We start from the raw sequence: 24,402 nt of genomic DNA on the forward strand, positions 1-24,402 counted from the left end.
AGGTGAAGTCTCCTGCAAATGGATTTACCTGGAGCTCTGCTGACCTTTCCATGAGGGCAGAATAAAGTCATAAATCCTGTTGTATCCCACATAGAGTTATGATTTTAAATGCAAAGATTAAAAAAAAAAGTTGAAACAAGAAAAAAAGTCAAACTGAAAAGACTCAAAGAGAATGCTGTAAAATTGATGTGTTTTGTAAAATGTCCATAAAGGAAGCAACTGAGTTGTTAATTACTCTTTAAGAACAATATTCTTAAGGATAACATTAAATGTAATAATTACATTGTATGAAATAATAATTTAATGTATTTAATTCTATGTCAAAACACAGAATTGCTTTTAAATCATATCAAACCATAGGCTTAAGTAACAGAAAATTATATGATCTTCAGGATGTTGCCACCTTAGTGAGTCATTTCCTACTCCCATTTTGAGGCAGCTTCATGAAAAGCCCACCTTGGGGCACACACCACCAAATGACTGCTCTCATAGAGAACATTTCTGCTCTCTGAAGAGTCCTGCACACCCAACTAACAGAGCACAGAGAAGGACACAGTGACAGAAAGCTGCTGTTCTGGCAGTGCATCTCAGATGCAACCAACCCTCTAGAAAGAAATAAACTAATCACATTGACTGAATCACATACAACTTAACTCATGCCTCATCCAGATGGTTCTATTAACTCAACTTAAAGAAAAAGCTCACCAAAAAACCAGAAAAATCAATGGTTTTCTTTTTGAAACTGCCAAAATGACACAAAATTGTAACCCAGCAAATCAAAGTCTGAAGTCAGAGGTGTAACCACACCATGAGATCACACAGCTACATCCAGACAGGGCACAGCTGGTTCCAAAGCAAGGGCCATGATTGCTGGAGTATCTAAGAAAAAAGTTATAATCACCTAATACTTTGAACAAATATCACTTTTTTCACATTAAATATTCAGAAATACTATTCCTCAAGATGTCAGCATTCTCTTCAGAACAGAGGAACCAGGTTTATGACAGAAACACCAAAAAAAGGTGCACAAACACATCACTGCTTCTGAAGCACAGCTTATCCAGGCTGTTCACCAAACTCAAGCTAGAGAATGTTCTTGTCCTTTAAAGAAAAACCTCCCTCAAAACAGACCACCAAGCACCTAAATAAGATTAAATAAACCACCTCAGCCCATGAGCTCGCTGCCCACTGAGCTATCACAATCCACCTCTCAGGCACACAGAGGCCTGCTGGAAAAAGTGTTAAGCGGTGTTACCAACACCACAGTGCAGGTGGAATAAACCCTGCTCCCAAAACACCCTCCAGAAATCCAGCAGCACATAGGAAGGCATCTCCTCCACCACTACAAGCTAAAAATCCTCTGGGTATGTGGGTTTATGCACATCCAGCTGTCACAAAAGCAGTTCCCTGCCAGAGCAGAAGCATCATGGAGCATTTCACATAAATCTCCCAAAACACGTAAGCCCCCCCTTTGCACTTTAATCATTTGCTAACAGTTACAATAAGATTGTATTAAAAATTTAAACTGCCCTACTTAATGCAATTTACCTTCAAAGGTCCATTTCCAGAGAATGAAGTCGAATGATATAAATGTCGAACACTTGATCAGATTTATGGCGCCCAAGAATATTTCTCTTGATACAGATCTGACGAGTGAAGGCTAATGGCTTTAGTTTTATTACTTTTTAAGCACTTAATGGGAAAATTTAGACATTTTCACAAGACTGAGCTCCACAAGAATGGTGCATTTAGAGGATGACAGCAGAGGAGAGAGCTGTGTGCTCTGGTTAAACAGTGAGAGATTAACGCCGAGTATTTATCCTGATCATCTGTCACACAACAGTTAGGCCTGAGTGCCTCTGTTAGGGCACAGCAGCACAAAGTGCTGACTCCACAGCCAGTTCCAGGTGGAACTGGGGCCAAACTCCCAGGGAAAGACAACTGAAGGCACAGTGGGATTGTAAAAGCTGAGTGATAGTGCCAGGGCGCAGATCAGCCAGTGCCTGCAGGTGAGTAGCAACCAGCCCTTCCACTCTTCAGGGAACCCCACCTTTTCACCCCCGCCATGTTCTCCAGAAATGCTACAAAGCAATAGTTTCACTACTCCAAAAAAAATTTTTTCCCCCTATTTAATTTTTTTTTAACTGAAAGACAGCTGGGAGTCCTCAGATTTCAATTAATGTCGAGGTACTTGGCCAGTCAATCACCGAGTGCTATAAATTCCCCTCTATTTCTCATTAGTTACACTATTGCACAGCTTAAATCTAAACACACCTTTCTGGGAGACTGTAAATTACCAGCCTAAGACACAAGTGAGCGCATCAGGCACCAGGAGGGGCATAAATGATGGCAGTGAGGCCATTGTGTGTGCGCTCCACTCGGGCTGATTTACTCCTCACAGGGCTTGTTTCACACCCAAGGAGCAGCAGCACAAGTGCCACCGGCAGCACTCCATCTCCTGCAGTTTGCATAGCTGACTTGAGACCAGTAATGACCTGTCTTTATTAACATTAACAAGTTTTATGCCCCAAATCCAATTTTCTATGGGAAAAAATATTTCCTCAGCATCTGCCAATAACGTTCTTTCATTAAGTGCAGATAGAGCTCCAAGAAAAACAAACCTCTGCCTTAAATTAAAATTAGTTCTGTGGCTCTGATATGCCACCTTCAGCCTTTTCAAAGTTGAGACAGTGCAGAAGTTACCAGACATCAAAGGATCTTGTGCTGAAACTAAAAGGAACAAACATTCACACATTTATTAACAAAACTAGTCAATTTTAGTCATGTACCAGCTTTATAATAATTTGTGAACTAAAGACCATAAGTCAGCACTCCACAGAGGCTGCTGAGGGAATGCACTTGTCACAGAGGACAAATATGTTCCAAAAAATGTCTTCTATCAGAGATAGAATGTATTAAAAATTTAATTTGAAGTTTTGAAAGTTGCAGGGAATACCGAAGTGAAGTCACATGTGGGAACTGTCAGGGATCACAGGAATCACAGGACCCTTTAGGCTGGAAAAGCTCTCTCAAATCCAGTCCAAGCACTACCCCAGCACTGCCGAGGCCACCACTAACCACATCTCCAAGTGCCACATCAAGAAGTATAAGAGTCCCCCGGTTTTCCTAACCCTTTAATAAAACATGTTGAGCCCCTGTGTTCACATTTAATATTTGGGATCGTTTTCATAACTGAGGCAGCACATGCAGTCCCATCCATCTGCCAGCTAATTTTCCTCCCTGATTTGAGCTTGCTTCCTCACCAAAACACAGCATGCACTGCTGAAACAAGTCCACATAGATCCCAGACTGGTACCTCTGCAAAGACCAAGTTAAAGAAGTACCCAAAATCTACAGAAGCTGTTCAAAAACAGCTCAGTGCTGCAGATTCATCTCTTGAGTTATACAAAATGACGTTGTGCTGGATTTTGTCTTTTCCACAAAACACTGACCAGATCCTGCAGCAGGATTTTGCATTGCACAAAATGATTTTGTGCTGGATTTTGTCTTTTCCACAAAGTATTGACCAGATCCTGCAGCAAGATTTTGCATTGTACAAAATGATTTTGAGCTGGATTTTGTTTTTTCCACAAAATACTGACCAGATCCTGCAGCAGGCACGACCTGACCTTGCTGTGTCTGGCTCGCACAGAACTCCAGTAAAGAGAAAAGGAAGAGTGAAGAGTAAAAGAGAAGGAAAAGCAAAAAGGGAAGAGTTTGATGCAGAGAACAAGTCTCAGTGTTTAAGACTGGCCAACAACAGAAACTGAAATGAGAGGAGGAGCCTACAGATAAAGTTGTACAGATATTTGACCAAAACCACACAATGGTTTTCTTCTACAGGAAGAGGAAGAAGCCCCAGCTTTGGTGGGCAACATTTGCCTTGTGCAGCACCACCTCATCAGACCTAACCCTCCATTTCCAAGTTCATCATACACAATTAAAGATTCTCTATAGAGAAGGAGGAAGGAAAAACGCATCTCCTAAGCTCGGCTGGAGGTTTGCTGGTGCAGGAATTCCGAGGGGAATGCCAGCACTGTGTGCCCTGCCCCACACTGCACCCCCCGCATCCAGGGAGGCTTTTGGAGCTGAATCCACGCCGCTAATCCGGGCTGAGCAAACAGCTCGATGGGATTTGCATATGCATGGGGATTAGCTGAAAGGCAGCGATTTGCAATGCGCTGCTTCGGAAGTGGCTTCTGAGGAAGCAGCTATGCTAATAATCAACTTTGATGTTAGAAATGTGTTTGTTGCACAACAGAGGAGGCTACAAAAGGATTATGTTTATTACACCAGTTTTAAACGTTTGATAGCTCAGACAAAAGCATCTCTTCATTATAAGGGGGCAAAGTGGGATTCTCTTTAATAAATGCTGCTAAACACATCGAGAACAGAATGAAGTTACAGAAAGGGCATTCTGCCTTCCCTTTCTGTCTTCACACAACACATCTCGTGGGTTAGCTCTTCATCTTCCATTCATCAATATTAAGCCAGCAAAGCTTTTTTTATTTTTCCTTTTTTTTTTTGCAAGCAAATTTAAACAGAAATCCACAAAGGACACTTAAAACCAACAGCCAAGGGAAGACATATTGAGGATAACTAAAAAAAAAAAATTGAAAAATCAAGCTTTAGCTATTTCATGCTGCCCTCTGTATGTCAAGGCCTGCTGGAGAAGCTGTAGAAAACAAAGTGGCAGATGAGGTGTATGGGTTTTAAGATTTGTCAATATGTCAGATTAAATGATCAAACCACAATCACAGAAGTGTAACAAAGAGCACAGGAGCAGGAAGAGAGGCAGAGATATGCTGGGCAAAGCAGAGCATCCCCCAAAATGCAGCAAACGAGGCACAGTTTACACAGAACACTCAGAAATAAAGCAGGCATGAGGATGATAAAGGTTCTGGCTGTGATAAAGCAAATACAAACTGGCACTTTGAGGGGGTCATGCTCTGCTGAAGCCCCTCCTGGCCCTCACTAACCTTGTGGTCACTCCCTCTGCAGCAGCCAAAGCATCCTCACTCTAAGCATACCTCTACTCACAGGTATCACCAAGCAGAATTTCATTTTGTCTGTTTTTAAAGCCTCCCCTCTGGACACAGCCCGTGCCTGAGCCCTGCCAGCAGCTCTGCTGTGCTGTCAGTTTGCTGTTCAGCTCCCTTGGCTCCAAAAGAATGGCAGAAATTGTCACTGCTGCTTTCAGCTCCACCAGGAACTGCAGCATGACAACATTTATTTATGGCTTATTTCTGTTCTGCCTTTCCTGGTGTCTTTACTGAGAAAAGCAGAGGTTTGAAAAATAAGGAATTTTCAAACTTCCTCCTTCTTCCAGAATTTTTTGCTTCTGTTTCTAGGAAACAATTCCTACTTGCTTGCCAGACACTCCACAAATGTGTTTATAACACTTTATCTGCCAAGCACAACACACATGAGTCTGTCAAACACACTGATTCTGCCTCTTCTCTCATGTAAAATTAAAAAAAAAAACCCGCAATTTACCCCCAAACAACCACCTTGTTTCCTGCCCCAGGATTTCAATTAAGAGTTTACATTCTAGAATATGACTTTACTGGACTAATTCTGAATCTTCACTACTGAAAACCTGAATTCTTTTGCATTTTGAGGAGATGTTGATCAACATTCTTGCTGCCATTTAATGAAGAATTCATCAATGTTGAACTAGGTCTTGCATTTATTGTGCTCTCCAAAAAATTTAACAGCTGTTACTTATTGCAGAGAATCAGCAGCTCTGCTCTAGGTTTTGAGTAACCTGCCTTACTGCATACACTTCAAATTAAGACTTAAAGGAAGTGCCATGAAATAACCACTATAAAATTAAAAGTCACATAAAAAGTTCTGCAAGACATTATGGTTTTCTACGAGTCACCTACTGAATGACACATCAGAGCTAAAATCAAAACCTCTCTGGAACTTTTACTGGCATTAAATCATTCTATTCCTCGATGCTCATTGTAGCACTTTTAAAATTCCATACCCTGGAGTACAGCTCCTCATCCCATTATTTTATTCCAAGCTTGAAAAAATGGATGCAGACGAGTCACTGGAAAACCTCTTTTCGTTCCTTCACACATTTGTGGATCCAGGTGCAGTGTTGAAAAACCTGATAGAGCAGTACCAGTCTCAATGTCCTCAAAGCCTGCAAAGTTGCTGCACTTTTCACCCAAAAATTGGCAAAAAGATGAAGTCTGTGCCCACCAAACAGCATGGCAGCAACACTGGACAGCACCAAGCACGAGGGGAACTGCACAGAGACCTATTAAGTTCTCAGGGACAACAGAAAAAGATTTTTGAATGGTAATGTGTAAAATGTGAAATTTGGTAATCAGTCAGAAAATAGAAATCCAAGGACATGGATCCATTTTCCAGCCCAATCCTACTGATGCCAACTGCTCCCCAGGATGAAGGCTTCCTCACACCTGTCTCACCAGGCAATGCTCAATTCACACAGCTCATTTCAAGCCTGTGTTATATAAATTTCAGATATTGGTTAATATCTGGATATTGGTTAATATCCTGCTAGTTCACACTGGGCCTTGCTACAACAACATGCAGTCTGATTTATGGCACCAGAGCTTGTCATCTCCTGAATGGGGCTGAGGGATTATCTGGAAACCAGAAAAAAATATCTGTTCAAACAAAAACAGCCATCAAAATAACCCAAAGAACGGTGGAGTGAAATTCTGGTTTCCAAATTAAATCTTCTTGTTGTTCAATGGCCCATAAGAGTTACAGGTCGAGTGAAATTCTTGTTTCCAAACTAAATCTTCTCATTTATTAATGGCCCATAAGAGTTACAGGCAGGCAGGAAGGATAAAGTTAAGTGTAAGGGCAAAGCATGAGCAAGGGTAAAGCTGCAGCAAGTTCAGAATAAAACACAAACAGAAACACCTCAAAGACGAAGGTGACCAGATTTTTACGGTTTTTTTTTGTTTTTTTTTTTTTTCCCAGCCGATTTTGGAACGTTTGAATGTCCCCGAAGGGCTCCGCGGCGCCGCCGCCATCACGGGCCCCTCATGGGTCCCTCACGCCGCGGCTCCGGCGCCCCCTGGCGGCCGCTCCCGCCGCGCTCCGTTATTCCCGAGGATTAATAAAATCAAAACGTTAATTTTACGTTCAAACAAACGCCTCAAAACGAACTTAAAACTGAAAGGACTTAAAATGAACGGGGGGGTTTAAAATGAACGCGGCTTGAGCGTTTGTTGTTCCAGGCTAAACTATGATGTTGAGGAAAAGAAATTGACTCCCTCACGTCACTTTCTCATTAGAAAAACGTGAAACAAACAAACCAGGAAGATACAAATATCTAACCAGCCAAAACATCGATTTCCCAGCGGTTGTGAAGCATGGAAGAGTCAGCAGGTTGATCCAGGCCATGTGTGACCATCCTGAAGCTCATCACTGCAGGTGCCACATTCCTGGAGGCCTCAGCCAAACCTCCAAGGAAATCCAAGGAAACCCAAGGAAACCCAAGGCAATCCACAGAATTCCAAGGAAACCCAAGGCAATCCAAGGAAATCCAAGGCAATCCCGAGCTGAAGGAACCACAGCTCATCCTGCCCTGCACTGGGTCCCCACCAGCCCAGCTCCCCAAGCAGAGAATCCCTCAGGCCACCTCCAGTGCCAAAGTGCAGATTGATCTTCCCAAACCAGCTGTCAGGATGGGTCCCATTTACTTCCTTTTTATTTACTTCCCATTAGGCTGATGAACATTTCCTAATGAAAACACATCTATAAAAGCTGACTTGATAATGCTGATGGCAAGTGACAGCCCTTCCCCTCGATGCCAGCAGGATTAATTTGTCATCTCCCATTCCTTAACAGAGAAATGGTGCTTTGAAGTTCTCCTTTTAAGACACCTTTGTTCAACACCACACTAAATACTATTTGGATCTGGAAATAAAATATCCTGGTAGATTTTTTTGCACAGAGTGGACACGTTCCTTAATAAAAGACTAGTTAATTTGCAAATAATCATCCAAAAATACTGGCAGCACCAGATCAAAGTGCAAATTGTGAGGCAGCAGTGGCCTCTGCCACCACATACCTGCAACTCCTGCCTCAATACTCACAGGTTTATTGTTATTTTGGGCAATATTAGATCAAAATCTGGGTGTTACAGCCAACTAGATGAGGTAAAACCCCCTTGGTTGAACTGCTGAGCTACAGAGACTCAACTCTGAACCCAAGTTAGACTCAAACCCTTTTGTTTCAAACCCTGTGATAGTAAAATTTTATCCTCTAAATATTTGAACATTTGCTCCTTTGCGGTGTCAGAGACTCGCATGGCCCACAGCTAAATGGGTCAGGGAAAATCCAAACATAAAGCAGGGCAAGATGTGTGGTTCTGAATACACCATGAACAGAAATAAAAGCAATTCTCATGCATTAATGGTACATCAAGCTAATTCAAGAAGCCATTAAAAAGGCATCCTGGGGCAGTACACAGTCATTACAATACTGTGCTGACAAGAAGTATTAAAATAATCATTTTCAATGTCATTGATAGAATCCGTTCTGATAAGCAGGGGGGAAAAAAATCTCTAATTCTTAATTGGGAATATGAAGCAAAATGGATCTTATTAGCTTTTATCTAATTCTTAAAATGCAATTTTGTTCAACTATTTAATACACCAAAAATAAGAAAGGATTTATTATCCTCCAACGTTGGATATATTACTAAACTAAATCCTTGAAACACGGAACTCCTCTTTTTTACTTCAGCCTGAAATTCAGGTTTTACTTCCCAACAGTATGAGAGATTAAACCTCAGTGGGACATAGCTAAAGGTTAAAAAACAGCCTCTAAAACAGCAGAATGTGAAGGAGGACTTTGGCTTTCACTTTACTCAGCTTTCCTCTCACAAAATATGAACCAATGGACTTGATGATCTTAAGGGCCTTTTCCAACCCAAGTGATTCTATGATTCCATCTCTGTTACAATCAATAGTGAGCTTATCAGCTGTAATGAAGCGTTGGAAATGAGGTATTTGGATTTAACTCGAGAATAAAGTAGCATTTTCATAATAACAATAATCATTCAAGTTAAATTATTTTCCCACTCAGCTGTGGAGAAAACGGGAAATGAGTTATCACAGAAGAATCGTAACAGATGACCACTAAGTTCAGTAGCTGCTTGCAGGGGACAAATTAGAAATTTAATTTCTAAAATGTGTGCAATGAAGGAGTAAAAGGCTCTTCAATGCCATTTCCAATTTCTTCCTCCAAAAGGTATGTCTACATCACAGCAAGGCACAACACAGAAACCAGAAAAGAGATTTTAAAATAGGCTTGCAAACAAAGCAGCCCAAACCAGGAACTGGTGTCCACACCCACCAGGTGTGTGTGGAAGAAAAGTCTGCAGGCTGGAACATCCTCAGATGAATTTTATTTCTCTTTTTATCAGAGAATCCCAAAATGGTTTGGATGGGAAGGGACCCTAAAGCTTATTTTGTTCCAACCCCTCCCAGGGCAGGGACACCTTCCATTATCCCACTAATGTGAACCACAAAAAAACCATTACAGCTATGCTGAACCTGAACACCCCAGAGCAGCACAAACCAAGAGACATTTAATCAAGTGCTCCCTACTAACAGCTTGCACTGCTCATTCATACCCCCCCATTTAATGGGGTTAAGAAGTTGCTTTGTTTCCTGCTGAAACAAACAGCAAAAATTATCAGGAATTGGATTAGGTCCCAGACGTGTCTGGCAAGTGTAACCCATTCATACAGAAGCATTTCTAATCCTATTAGCTGGCAAATATTAAAGACTTGGTTGGCTGCCACCAGGGCAAAACAACTCCCTGATATTTCTTAAAACACATGAGCCCTGTCAATTCTTTCTTACCACCAAAGAGAGACAAATGAGCCCCCTGAAAGCTTACAAGTTTATCACACCAGCTTTGTGCCAAGAGCCTTCTCTCTCCAAATCTCTGAGAAAAGGGAAAAAAAACCCAAGGAGGAGGCTGCAGACAGAGCCACAAACACCAGGACTTGGAATATATAATTAACAATCTAACTATAGCCAGCACTCCAAAATAAATGTGCTAAACAAAACCCCCTAATGGCTCTTTGAAACTCCTAATCAATATAGAAAATCTAGGCAGTCAAAACAGTAATTTTTGCAACTGGTTCAACAGAAAACAGGGAGCAATGCAAGAAGATGCAGCTTGAAATGCTCTTCTCTGAAATCTGATCAACAGCATGGGTAAAAAAGAGGTGCAGGTCAGTATTTTCCACATAAAATGTACAAATGTTTTAACTCTTTTTGTCCCACGCAAAAATTACCACTTTTTTTTTTTCCCCTCGAATGTAAACATTAGAATATATCTCCTTTTTATTCCACATAAAAATTGGTATTTTTGCCTTTTTTTTTTTTTATTTGAAGTATCTTTTCACGCCCTATTGCTGCTGTGACACTGCCTCATGTAAGCACAGGCAGAGCAGGACTTTGCAATGGGAAGCTGGCAACAAAAACCCCCAGAACCAGGGGCTCTGAGAAGCATTAAAATTTAATTAATTAAGGAGGTTTTTAGACAGAGAAAGCTGCTGTGATGAGGGGCTGACACATTCAGCTACGAGAGGAGCATGGCGAGAAGAGAAGCCAGCCAAGCCCCAGGACACTTGATTGCAATTCCACTAGAGGGGGCACAGATCCCATCTCATACAACTCAAGGACCACGGAATTATAGAACATCCTGATCTCACAGGGACCCACAAGGATCAAAAGCCCTACACAGGACTCTCAGAGAGTCCCAGAATGGTTTGGGTTGAAAAGGAGCTTAAAGCTCACCCTCTGCTGGGGTATGACACCCTCCACTGTCCCAGGCTGCTCCAAGCCCCATCCAGCCCGGCCTTGGGCACTGCCAGGGATCCAGGGGCAGCCCCAGCTGCTCTGGGCACCCTGTGCCAGGGCCTGCCCACCCTCACAGGAACAATTCCTTCCCAACTAGCTCTCCATTTTTAACACCCCATGAACATTACAGTGCTCAAACGTCGCATTTTCAGCTACTCTGCACAAACAGCCCCTCAGCCTCTCCACGAGCACTAAAACCAAAGCAGAGAAAACTTTGCTACCATAAAGCAAGCACCAAAGAAAACTGAAAATTAAATAAGGACTAAAAATAGCTTAAGATGCTTGAGACTAAAGGTGCTGGTGGGGAACACATCATGCACATGTGATGTGTTAAGGAGTCATCTTAGAAAGCTGAGGAGCTCTCTTAGAAAACACAACAAAAATGCCCAAAAATCAGGGTTTTCTTTAACTGAGCAGGCAAATCTCGGAGCTATCCCAAAGGGTCACTACTCAGAGAGGACAGCTCGAGGGTGGGGTGGTGTGCTGGGTGCCCGAGGGCAGCGGTACCGTCATGGAAGACTCTCTCCACGTTGAGCCCGTAGGTGGCGCAGGTCTCGTAGTAAGTGCATCTCTTGAGGTCGTTGGACAGCTTCCTGGCCCTGGCATCGTCGATGACACGGGGGTTGGTGGAGCTGATGGCATCTGCAGAGCCACAGGGGGAAAACACCCATTAATGGTCACTTGGAAACACCAGCTTGGGGCTCACAGAGTCTCAGGAGGGGTGGGGAAGGTGGGAGAAAGCACGGAGATCACCGAGTGTAACAGCAACCCACGGTCACCACTGACCCGTGCCCTCCAGTGCCACATCCACGTGGTTTTAGAGCGCTTCCAGGGATGGTTCCAATGCTTTACAACCCCTTCCATGAGGAAATTTTCCCTAATATCCAACCTGAACCTCCCCTAGTGCAAATTCAGGCCAGCTTTTCTCATATTGACTGATACCAAGCAGTGAATTTAAATACAAACCATGAAACAGGGTGTACATCACTCTGATTTACAATTCCTTATTAAAATTACCAGTACACTGATTCTAAAAGCCAGGGGGAAACCCTCCAAGGCTTTTTGCTTTCCTTAAATACATATATTGAGCTCAGACATTGCAAAAAAAAAAAAAAATACACAATCACATGAAAGAGCATGAACTCTGATGTAAAATATATTTAGGGAAACAAGTGGGTGATTAGTACAAACATGTCAAATGGTTTTTACATCTCTGTAAGTATTAGTGACTTATAGAGTGTGAAATATTGAACATGATGTATTTTAAAGAAATACATCTTAATTGTAAATTACTTTCTCAAACTGCTGTAAAGGCACCCAGAGATGTTGTGGGAACATACTGCAAAGCTGATAAAAACTGTATTTTTCTAAACTATCATACTTGGTAATTCTCTCCAAGAGCTTCTTCTCAGGAAAGCTGAAATTTTAGTTTCTAGAGCTTATCCAGAGGAGCTGAAAAAACCTTACAGCAGAATAGACGAAGGAGAAGCTTCTTCCTTGCCACTCCATCATAGTGATGAACTCTGTATACAAAGGTGATATTATCTGAAGTGATAATCTTATTAACAGACCTTGAAAAGGAATTTTTTTTTTTCCCCAGGAGTATTGTGCTACTCTTCTGCCCCATGCCTGGAAGTGTTCCAGGCCAGGCTGGGAACAACCTGGCATAGTGGGTGGGAGGTGTCCCTGCCCATGGCAGGGGATGGCACTGCATGGTTCCTTTCAGCCCAAACCATTCTGGGATTCTACAACAGGCAATAATTTCAGCATTCACAGCTGCCCAGAAAGCCTTCCTTAAAATCTGTAACCACCCACAGCAGCAACACAGATTTGTTCTTTGGGAAAGAAGCATTAAAAAAACCCCTAAACATGGACTCAGTGCCTCTTGCAACGCTGTGTGTGAGGCTCTGCCCCGGGCACATCGGGACCAGACCTCAGCTGCTGCTGTCATTACCTCCTCATCAGAGCCAATTAACAAAAATAGAGCAGCAATTAGGAAAGGCAGGAGCCCGTCATTTCTCAGCAGAGGGCGCTGGTAGCATGTGCCCAGAAAGGAACCGGAGGGTTCAGCTCCAGAACACTACAGCTCCCCTGAGTCTGGCTCCAAGGGGGCTCAGCCTGGGGCACTGAGCTGCCCTTGGAAGCCAGGGGAGAACGTCTGCAAGTGTTCATGCTGTGGGAAAGATTTCATTGCACATCTCATTCCAGGAATACCTGACACGACCAACGAGTCCAGGTTGGACAGGCCTTGGAGCAGCCAGGGCTAGTAGAAGATGCCCATGCCCATGGCACGGGGTTGGAATTAAATGAGCTTTAAGGTGCTCTCCATCCCGAACCATTCTGGGATTCTATGATATGAAAGGTTTATTTGAAACATGTATTTTAACAAGTGTATTTATGTATTTCAATCTTTTATTCCACTGTAAAACACAGACCAAAAGCTGCGGTTTTTCCTGATGCTTATTCCTAGAGTTAGCATTATTTTCACCTTTTTTAAAAATCCCCTTTGCATCAATGCTGCAACAGAAAATGAACTTTTCCTTTTCTGGAAGTAACAGGAAGGAGATGGAAAACCATACCCCAAACCATATCCCAGAAGGGGGTCAGAAGGGCACAAAGAAATAAAAATGTTGGAGAAATGTTTCCCCTTCACCTTTTCAACTCCAGCTTCAAGCCCAAACTGTGGCCCTTCAAAGTAGCTCCTTTCTGCTTTTTGGTGGGGTTTCTGCTGTCTTAAGACTTTTTCTGTTCCTACTTCCCCTTTTCCTTCTTATCATCTGTTTCCTCCCTCCAGCTGGGCTGTGATTCCTCCTTCCCTGCTGCCCACACATCCCCTCTGTGCTGTCACCCCTGGCAGGAGGCAGGGGAAGGCCAAATGCTCCCTCATCACGTGGCTGAAAAACACCAAAAAGCTTCAACACCCCCAAAACCACTGGGACACAGTGACAGGGAGAATGCCCAAAATTGAACCAAGAACAATTCACAACACCTCTAACACACAACAGCAACCTGGTGGGGCTCAGCCTGGAGAAAAGGAGGCTGAGGAAGGACCTTCAGGCTCTGCACAGCTCCTGGCAGGAGGGTGCAGCCAGGTGGGCTCTGTACCCAAGGGACGGGACAAGGAGAAATGGCCTCAAATTGTGCCCAAAGGGTTGGACAACCCAGAGCAGTGCTGGAGTCACCATCCCTGGAAGGACGTAAAAGTTGTGTGGAGGGACATGGTTGAATGCTGGCCTTGGCAGTACTGAGGGAACAGCTGAATTTGGTGATTTAAAAGTTTTTTCCTCAACCTTTATTATTCCATGGTCAGGAACAGAACAGCCTCAGCTGCACCAATGCAGCAAACCAATCACAGGATGGGAAACTGGTGAAATGTTACTGGGCTATGCTGGCACAAGGAGGCAGAGAATACTCAAAAAACCACTCAAATGCCAAAGAAACTGAAACATTTTGGGTACCTTTCCCCTCCGTATTTCCCTTCAGGACAGCTGCTATTTCAGAAGGAAAAACTGGGGGGACAGGTGGGCTCAGGTGGCAAAAAGCTGCATTTTTACTTGATTTACAGAGGTCTCCCAGGGTCACAGCCTGAGGCCAGGCTTCACCTCTGCCTCCTACCCTGCTGCTGGAGGTTTCCCACCTCTCACTCACCCTTTTGCCTCTCAGCAATGCCAGGGTGTTGAACCCTCCCAGACTGCCAAGCTCATGGAAAACTGGTCTGGCTGCAGAACCTCCCCACACAACTGATTTACCTGCCCAAATTCAGCGAGGGCATCTCCCTGCTGGGCAAGAAAACCACCACCACCAGCACACGTTGAAAATATTATTTAAAATTGCCTTGCAAGCCATAGAATCCTGGAATGGTCTGAGTTGGAAAGGACTTTAAAGCTCATTGTGTTCCACCCCCTGCCATGGGCAGGGACACCTTCCACTGTCCCAGGTTGCTCCAAGCCCCATCCAACCTGGCCTTGGGCACTTCAGGGATCCAAGGGCAGCCACAGCTGCTCTGGGCAACCTCTGCAGGGCCTCCCCACCCTCAGAGTGAAGAATTTCTTGTGCATATCTGACCTAAACATCCCCTCTTTCTTCTCTGCTGAGGTCCCACACTCTCCCTCTCCAAGCGGGCTGCCAGGACATTTTCCCCTCACCTCAAACACTGTCCTTGCAATGCCACAGCCCTGTAGCAAGGGGGAAAGGACAGGACATGGCTTTGCCATCCTAAAAGAGTCAATATGGTCTGAAAGGGCCAGCTGAGAGCATTCCAGCTGGGAGTGAGGGCTGCACTTACCCTGGGTGCCCACCAGCACCATGGGGATCTCGCTGGTGTTGCGGTAGTTGGCCATGCGGCTGTAGTAGTGGTAAACGGTCTGGAAGCTGACCTCATCCTCCAGGCTGAACACAAAGATGACAGCATCCACCCACATGGCAAACTGCAGGGGAAAAATGGGAAAGGCCAACTGTGAGAAGAGCAGAGAGGAGGGGGAAGGAAGGAAAACCAAGAGAGAAACGTTCTTACCTTCCTGCAAGGGAAATACACACCAGAAAAACTCACACACAAAAAGGCCTCAACAGGGTCAGGATCAGCTGCTAAAATGATGAATGTCATCACCCTGCACACCATGAGGATCTGGGATACACAAGGCATTTCCCCACATGAGCAGCCCTGCTTCAGTGGGCTGTGTAACCAGTTACTGTGAGTGCACACTGGGTTTGATGCCCAGCAAACACAGCAGGCTGAGGCTGCTGGCTCTGTGCATTTGAAAGGAGCAGCACTCATCTGCAGAGCTGGCTGAGCCCCCACGCTGCCATCTGCCTGCATGCCAGGACAGGCATGGCTAGGAACTCTCACATCCCAACCCCATTAACCTGAGCCTTGCAATTCTCCACCATACAGACACTGTCAGCTGAGGCAGCAGCACCAAGGGCCTCCTTGTGCTTTCAGTGAAGAGCAAACTGCTCTCCTGGCATCAGGAACCTGCTGAGAGACATGCAGGTGCTCCTCAGTTACCATGCAAGTGAGAAGCTCTTAGCTCTCAAGTGAATGAAGACATTTAACTCAACAGTGAACATGAACAGGACACCAGGAAAAACTCCAGCTTACCTCACTGCCTTTATTTTCCCCTAAGTGACTCCATTCCTACCCAAATTCAGAGCAATGGAAACAAGCTACAGCCAGGGGATTTTCATGCTTTGTTATATTACTGCTACAACGTGCCAGGGGACACACTGAACACAGAGGTTCACTGGGGAAAGGCTCTGCATATTCATGATGATTGTATTGAAACCAAACACTGCCTGTCCTGTTATGGTGTAAAAATAGACCAAAAAATTGTTTTGAGGTTTTCAAGACAGTCAGGAGGACAAACTTCCAGAGGGGATGGACAGGGCTGGTTAACACACAGCAGAGTCACTGCCAGAATAAGGTCAACCACCACACTGTTCAACTGTTCAAACCAGAAGATGAAACCACAGGAACTGGAGGCAGCATCATTATTTGGGAGATGTGGGCTTGGGTCTCATTATAAAATGCTTTTTGTTGACTGGACTCAGCAGCATTATGCCAAGGACTCTTCCCAACAACTGGGAATGTCCTTAAGGCATCCATTGGGAAGCCAACAGTCTCTCTAAACCCTCTGAATGCTTGAGCAGTGTGTACAGCAGCCTTCTAATAAAGATTATTTCAAAACACTCCACAGATTTACACTGTGCAGTTCGTGCAGACACAAAACATTTCCAGGAAGTCCTTATTTCACTTTTCATATTGAAATGCAGCTTAATCTTTGTGGAGATCAGACCTGTGCTACAAAGAAACCAAAGGAATTTTGGGGAACACAAGGTCTGGAAACCCTGGATGTCTCATCCAGAGTACTGTGCAGGAAATGGCTTGAAACAAGGATAAATCAGCTGCTGGTAAAGAAATCCACTCTCAGACTTATTACTGTGAGTGAGCAGAGCTGTTAGTTCAAGGCAAGCCCAAAACCATACTGTAAAAGAAGTTTGAAATTTAAAACTTGACATGCAACAGCTCATTGTAGGTCAGTCACCAGGTTAATTTGGTTTTACAATAGGAAATTGAATTATTTTCATCTTTGAAACATTTTATCTTAGGCAAAGAAAGGAGAGATCATAGACCCACAAATAGAGACTTTAGGGAAGTTTGTTTTTCCTCCCTCCCTGCCAAAAAGAAGGGGACAGTAACCTGGGGAATACCCATGACCCAGAGCCAGAACTCCACGTCAGCTCCTTAATTACTGCAGGTGGAATTCAATCCCAGTTATTCATGAACACACAAGCAAACTTTTCATTGCAGGAATTAATGAACAGATTAAACATTTTTAATAGACATGTAACTTGAAATGACACCCAAAAACTCCAACGGGAATTTACAGGAAAGCCTCATGCTGAAAGGTGAGACAGCACTGACACCTCAGACCTCTTCAGCAAATCACGAGGATGGAGAACAAATCTCAGCCACCACAGAATCCCAGAGTGGTCTGGGTTGGAGGGACCTTAAAGCTCATCTCATACCAGCCCAGTGGCTGTTGTCCACACCTTCCACTGGACAACAGCAGCCAAAGCCCCAAATTCACCTGGCACATCCCAGGAGCACACCCTGTGCTGTTCATCAGCCTGCAGCCAGCTCCTGTGAGCTCTGCAAAGCCAGGCACAAACCATCTCAGATTGCTGCATGCACCTTTGCACCTGCACTATTCACATTTTAGATGAGTGAATGTTCTCTAAGCATCAGAGGCTGGAAAGCAGGGGCTGCTCCAGCCAAATCCCTGCCAGCCCCAGACAGAGCTGTCCTTGTTGCTCCTGCTGCCAGATGTGCCAGTGCTTTATTCTGCCCTGTGACTTCCTTCCTTCCTTCCAGGATGTCTCTCTGAGCCTCCATTTCCTCCTCGTCTTTTCTCTTCCCCTTTGTGCTGGCACCTTCCCCCACGCTCTCACCCTCCTGGAGCTGTGCTGCTGCATTCAGACCCGAGCTGCTGCTGCTGCTGCTGCTGGCACTGCTCCCCCTCAGCTGTTTGGCAGCTCCTGGTGCTCCATTATTGCTTGTTTGGAAGCTGATCCCTCTTGGAAGAGCTGGGCAAAGCCAGGCAGCAGCAGCCAGCACTCAGGAAATCCTGCCAGAGCCCAGGTGAGGAGAGGTGGAGGAGGAGGATGCCCAAGACAAGGATGCTGCTGCAGACAGCACAGATGTTAAATCTGAGGTGATTTAAGCAGCACATGAGCAAAGTCTTACTCAAAACAGAGTAAGGGTCAAGCACTCAAACCCCCAAGTGTCTTCTCCACAGCCAGTGCCCTGGGCAGGCTAGGAGAGATGGGGGTGTTCAACCTGGAGAAGAGAAGGATCCAGGGAGACCTCAGGGCTCCTTCCAGAGGGCTGGAGAGGGACTTGGGACAAGGGCTTGGAGCAGGGCAGGACATAGGGAATGGCTTCCCACTGCCACAGGGCAGGGTTAAATGGGATGGTGGGAAGGAATTCCTCCCTGTGAGGGTGGGCAGGCCCTGGCACAGGGTGCCCAGATCCCTGGCAGTGCCCAAGGCCAGGCTGGATGGGGCTTGGAGCAGCCTGGGACAGTGGAAGGTGTCCCTGCCATGGCAGGGTGAAATGAGATGAGCTTTAAGGGCCTGCCATCCAAACCATCCTGTGCTTCTGTGAAATCCTGATGTGTCACCAGGGGAAGCACAATGCTTGGGAATTCAGTGTAAATGACCTGGATATCCTGACTTGCACAGGCTCAGTCAGAATCCCAAATACTCACTACACACACTCATCCATCCATCGTAGCTGAAATCCCAACCATTTGCTGGACAAAATCTTTTCCACCTGAGGGTGATGCTGGAATTCTCCTGGCAGGAAGATGAGAAGGAGCCAGGGCAGAACAAAGCAGAGCCAGTTCTTTGAAAGGAAGTTCTGAAAAACAAGGGAAGGGAGGCTTGGGGCTCACCTGTGCCTCTGGAGGGCCTCCTTCATCTCTGATCAGCAGCAGGTAGCTCTGGCCATCAACCACTATCTCCTTCTTGAATCTCCCACCTGCCACACAAAGCAGCTGGTTACACACAGCAGAGGGACAGAACACACAACAGAAAAAGGCTTCACTTGTGGAAACAAAAGCTCTTTGCAAATTCACCAGCAACTGGAGTGTTACTGAGGTTTATATGCACATACATGGGAATTACTTCAAGTTAAGGCCTGTACTTGCCTTATATACATATATATATATATATATATATATATATATATATATATATAGATAGTGGGGAAAAGCCAGGAATTGCATTACATCCCACGTTAGGTGTCCTTGGGTTGATACATACAGTTAAAACCCTGTATGTGTCACCTTTGTTTTTAATAATTGTCAGAAGTGTCTGTAAGAAAGGCAGTGCACACAAACATGGTGTCTCCTCCCCAAAAGCAGTTTCCTGTGGCACCCAGCATTTCCCCAAGGGAAGCCCAGTTCTCAGAGCACACAAGAGTGGGATGTTATGGGATGAGAGCTCCACACTCACACACCACAGTTAGGGGAAGGTACCACACACATGTTAGACAAAAAGCTACGATGGTGCTGCCTCTGGAGAGATGTGCTAAACCAGCAGAGCAGCCTGTGCTGCTGGCTTGGGAGGAATCCCACACCTGCTCTGGACATCTGGACAAAGAGAGGGCAGCCATAGCCTCCAACCACATCCTGCTCCTGCATTTCCAGGGAGTGCACATCAGGAGGTGCCTGGCACCACCAAGGAGGCTCCCAGCCCAGCACTGCTCTGTCACCCCCACTCTGGCTCACAGGGACTCAGCCACCACCCAGGGCAGGGCTGGGATTGCTGCTTTTGGGGCTAAAAGCGTGTTTTGGGCACTCTGCTGCCTCTCTCAGAAATGCCAAATCCCATTTAGGGCTTCTGGTGTGGCAGAGCCTAAGCCAGGATTAGCAAGCTTGGCCTAAGCTTGGGGAGGCATTTAGGCTCCTCTCCTGGAGCAAACCCACTCTTATCTCCCCACCTAAGCCCCAAAGCCCCCAAGGCCTCCAGCTCAGCATCACCCACCCTCGCAGCTGAGCTCACCATGCCGAGATAAAACACATCCCTTACACACCCCAAACTTCTCTCTTTGTCCTATTTGTAAAAACCGGAATTAGTTCTGATTTTAGCCCGTTTTCCCAGCTCCAAAATGTGTCATTCCACAAAAACCAATGGTAGAGAGCCAACAGCTCTGCCTTGCTCTCCAAACAAGCTCCCCTAGCAAGTAAGTCAGTAAGTCAGCACTCTCAGACTAATACTGATCCTCAAAACACAACAATCTGCACAAAAATTGCTGCCTTAGGGGAACCCAATGCTGGCTTAGACCCACCATTCCCCCCAGCCCAACCACAACAGCAGCCTTCAAACCAAGATTACTCCACAGCAACATTCAAGCATGTTTAAACACATTTTGTGTTTAATAAAAGATGTAAGAATTAGAGGTTTTTGTGGGTTTGTGCTGGGGTTTTTTGTTAAATCTTTTCTTTATAAACTTATCCTATTAGCAGTATTAAGCATGCAGCAACGAAGACTATCACATTTCTGGTTGTTTAATGACACAGAAGGAGCAGAAGAGCCACGAATGGATTTTCATTATCTCACTCACAAAGTGGATTTCAATCCTGCCCTCACAGATCAAGTGGCAGATAGATATCTATCATTACTGAACCTGAAAAGAACAATCCCAAACAAGTGTAGAACTTGTAAAGGAAACAGCCTCAGCTCTCAGGAACTGGATTTCTATTAATCAGGCCATTATTTCTGTACGCTGTCGATTAAACAAGCTTCCCAATGAAGTGTTAACTAAGATGAATTACTTAATATAGAGCCCTCCAGAGAGGGGCTTTAAAGCTGCAAGTAACAATGGAAATACACTGTATGCCTGATCAGAGAGGGAAAGTTCTGCCTAATTGCCATTTCCTATTTCCTTTTTTTTTTAAACACTGCAAGTTCCCCCAGCTAATTACAAAATACCACACACCGAATGCGTTTGGGAGCCAACTCATTATTCCCATGGTCAACAGGATGCCTTGCCAGCCTCACTGTACCTTCAAACACTCCTCAGAGGCACAAAGAAGGTACAGACAGGGTGGATTTAAAAGCTTAAGCAGAGAATTGAAAAATAAAAAAAAAATACTTGAGTGTACAGCTCACAAACGTGAGCCCTACGAGATTTACTCTTCATGATTTGACTGTTGTGAGCAGCTTGGAAAAGGGCATTGAATTTAATAAATGCAGTGCAAGTTAGCCACAGCTCTTCTCCTGTGTGAATCCACACTAAATGATCACCTTGGGGACCTGCTCCTTGCCTTCCCCAAAACCACTGGGCGTGGAGCTCAGTGCAATTATTGTTATTTCCAGGATTAAATTCAGATCCTGACGTGCTGTCCCACTTCACCGAGGGCTGTCACCCTGCTGCAGCCAACAGCCACAGTCAGCTCAAATCTGCTCAAGTGCCTTCTTCACCCTTGAAAGCAGGATGTGCTCATTAGCTGGAACAGGCACATCCTCACAATCCTTGATTTCTGTTTGGATGGAAGTATTTCATGACAAACAGTTTGAATTTAACACCCCTCCAACCAAACTGTTTCAAAGAATGCCCTGCATTTCCAAGCTGCACTAAATATTTCAAAACAAATCCAAAGGCTCAGAAATGGAACAGCAAACTCACGCTCATCCCTCGAGTAAGAATTATTTTATGCAAATCTCAGCTCACAGCAGGACTCATCCCTAATAACTTGTGCTTCTCCACCATTAAGGAGCCCTTATCATGAGCACAGCACAAAATTAGGTGCTGCCCAGGACAGAGATTAAGAAAACCGACCTCAATATCACGAATTTACACAAACAAAAGCATAAACAGTGAAGAATGGAAAGAGCAAGGCTGTACCCTGCAGGTATCTGTGGTTGTAGGATTAAGGCAAACAATGAACTGCTTCTCCTTTGATTTGATGAGCCTTGATGAGACCCAGGAGCACTTTGGGCAAGGGCAGCAATTTTGGGGTGCTTCAGCTTGGACAGCACCACGTTCTTTTTTTGTTCTGTTTTTAATATATCCAGGGGTTTGTAAAGCACCACAGGCAAAGAGGAATTACAGAGATCAGCCAGTTCAAATACTGGACTACAGCAACCCATGAGGAAGCCAAACACTCTCCCAGGGCTACAAAATACCCCCTTATTTTCCTAAATATCTGCCTGTGTGACAGAGCCAGGAATTGCTGTCTAAACCAACAGCACTGAGAACAAAGAAATGACCTTCATAACACAGAGAACGAGCTCAAAACCCACAGCACCACTCCCAGGGGAGGTGGCTGCCTTTGCTCTGGTCCCATCAGGATTATGACACATGCAGCTTTTTAATGAGGGAGCTGCTCAGCTCCCAGATGTACCTGCCAGGGGAGGGGATGACTGGTGGCCAAAGGATGGGGCACCACAGGCACTTCAAGGCACTTATTCCCAGCTTTCCAGGGCTAGAACAGTAGCCATTCCCACAGGCTCATTGTCAGATGAGCACAGGATTTTTGCAGGTGACAAATCTCCTCCCTGTGCCCAAACTCATGAGGCAGCCCCCAAACCACCCTGGCTCTCCCAGGTGCACCTGGCCACACTGCTGCTGTAAAATGCCCCACGTGAATACACAGCTTTGAGCAACACAAAGCTAAATAAATGCTGTGCATCAGCAATTTACAGCCCTGGCTGAAGCCCCAGCACAAACTTGAATAGAGGGGGATCAAGCACAGCTTCCTGATCTCATTGTCATGCACGACCCTCCGCAAGGTGAGCGCCCGGCATCGGCGGCGGCGCAGAAATGAACCAGCGAAAATCAGAATTCAATTTAAACACTGCACACACACTGGCAATCAGAGGTGCTCTCTGTAACAAAAGCTGGGTATGACATGGGGAATTCTGGGCATGGAGGCTTTAATCCAGGCTCTGACAGCCTGGCCACCCCCTCCTCTCACCGAGAGCCGTTCCAGCGCGTAATTGCTCAGCGGAGCAGCCGCTGATTTTGCTGCTGCATCCCCAGGCCCCACTGTGCTCACCAGGCTCTTTATTCAAGCAAATTGCCACGGGGATGAAGTTATTTAGTCATGTGAGAAGGATAAATTCGGGGGGCTGGCCACACGACAGGCACAGGCAGCAGCTGAACGTCTGCTGTGGCAGGGCAAGACAGAAGGGAGGGCTGAGGCAGCTCTGAAGGACTCAGGCAGCTCCTGGATTTCATATTCCCAGTGACATGTGCATTTTGACAACAGCAGCCAGTTGTCTCACACATGCACGTTCTCTCCTTTTTTCCCCCCCCATCAGTGCCAAGAACCTGGCTCCTCTTCAGGGAAACACGTTCAGAAATCCTCTGTTCAAACAGATGGCCACAGAGTGGTCTTCTGGTTAGCTACTCACGTTTTTTTTTATTGAAATAAACTAATTTAAAAATGTTTTTCACAGCATTGCCTTAAAAGGAAAAAGAAATTTAAAAAAAGGAAAAGGTTCTTCCCCCAGAGGGTGTTGGGTCACTGCCCAGGCTCCCCAGGGAATGGGCACAGCCCCAATCCTGCCAAAGCTCCAGGAGGGTTTGGACAACGCTCTCAGGGATGCACAGGGTGGGATTGTTGGGGTGTCTGTGTTGGATCAATGATCCTTCCAGCCCAGGATATTCCATGATTCTATGATTTTGGGCATTTCCTGAATACAACCACTGTGCTAAACAACAATTTAGAAACTGTGAGCAGATGAGCTGGGTCAAGGATCAAAGACCAAGGAACCATCGCTGCCACACGAGACTGAAGCTGCAAAAAGAGCCCTGGACCCCCTTTCCAAACACTACCTGGGTAAAACAAACCCCAAAAGCCAACAAAAGCAGCCTAGACTGAGCTCTTCAACCCCCACCATCTGCTTTACTCAACAGGTTTAGGATATAGTCCAGGAAATCCATGGAGAGGCCCTGGAACTATCAAACCATACCCAATTACGGCAAGGTACCCCCACAGGGACCATCTATAAATGCAATATTACATCTTATCATCTGATCTTTACCTAAAACTGCCAATACAGATGCTAATACATCATCTTGCAACTCCATGGAAAGAGGGCTCAATGCTGGAATTTTAGGGGCAGCTGCAATGACATTTGACAACTGAATTCTGAGAGGCACTCACTGATGTATTTGCAGTGCCTCTCCAGAAGGGCAGAGGCAATGGGCTTCCAAAACCTGTGATTTGAATGGAGATCAATGGAATTTTAGAGTTTTAATGGGGTTTTTTTGGGTTTTGTTTAGAAAAAAAAGCTTACCCTTCAAAAATATATAAAAATTACCTCAAGCTGCATAGAACCTCCAGGGTTGGATAGGACAATGGGAAAAACCTGTGAGGGTGGGCATGCCCTGGCACAGGGTGCCCAGAGCAGCTGTGGCTGCCCCTGGATCCCTGGCAGTGCCCAAGGCCAGGCTGGACAGGGCTTGGGGCACTCTGGGATAGTGGAAGGTGGAATGGAATGAGCTTGGAGAGACCTGGGA

At 45.3% G+C, this 24,402-nt stretch overlaps 1 protein-coding gene across 2 annotated transcripts in view; it reads right to left on the reverse strand.

The window, feature by feature from the left end:
• Nucleotides 1-24,402, reverse strand: part of AGAP1 (ArfGAP with GTPase domain, ankyrin repeat and PH domain 1) — a 321,583-nt gene that overhangs the window by 182,006 nt on the left and 115,175 nt on the right. For both annotated transcript variants that reach the window (XM_058809286.1, XM_058809285.1), the window contains exons 4-6: nucleotides 18,824-18,909; nucleotides 15,157-15,298; nucleotides 11,379-11,513 (exon numbers count right to left, since the gene is read on the reverse strand). In XM_058809286.1, coding sequence (XP_058665269.1) covers nucleotides 11,379-11,513; nucleotides 15,157-15,298; nucleotides 18,824-18,909 — 363 coding nt within the window. The remainder of the gene's footprint in view (nucleotides 1-11,378; nucleotides 11,514-15,156; nucleotides 15,299-18,823; nucleotides 18,910-24,402) is intronic.

Source organism: Ammospiza caudacuta, chromosome 8, assembly GCF_027887145.1.
Source record: "Ammospiza caudacuta isolate bAmmCau1 chromosome 8, bAmmCau1.pri, whole genome shotgun sequence".
Classification (NCBI taxonomy): Eukaryota; Metazoa; Chordata; class Aves; order Passeriformes; family Passerellidae; genus Ammospiza; species Ammospiza caudacuta.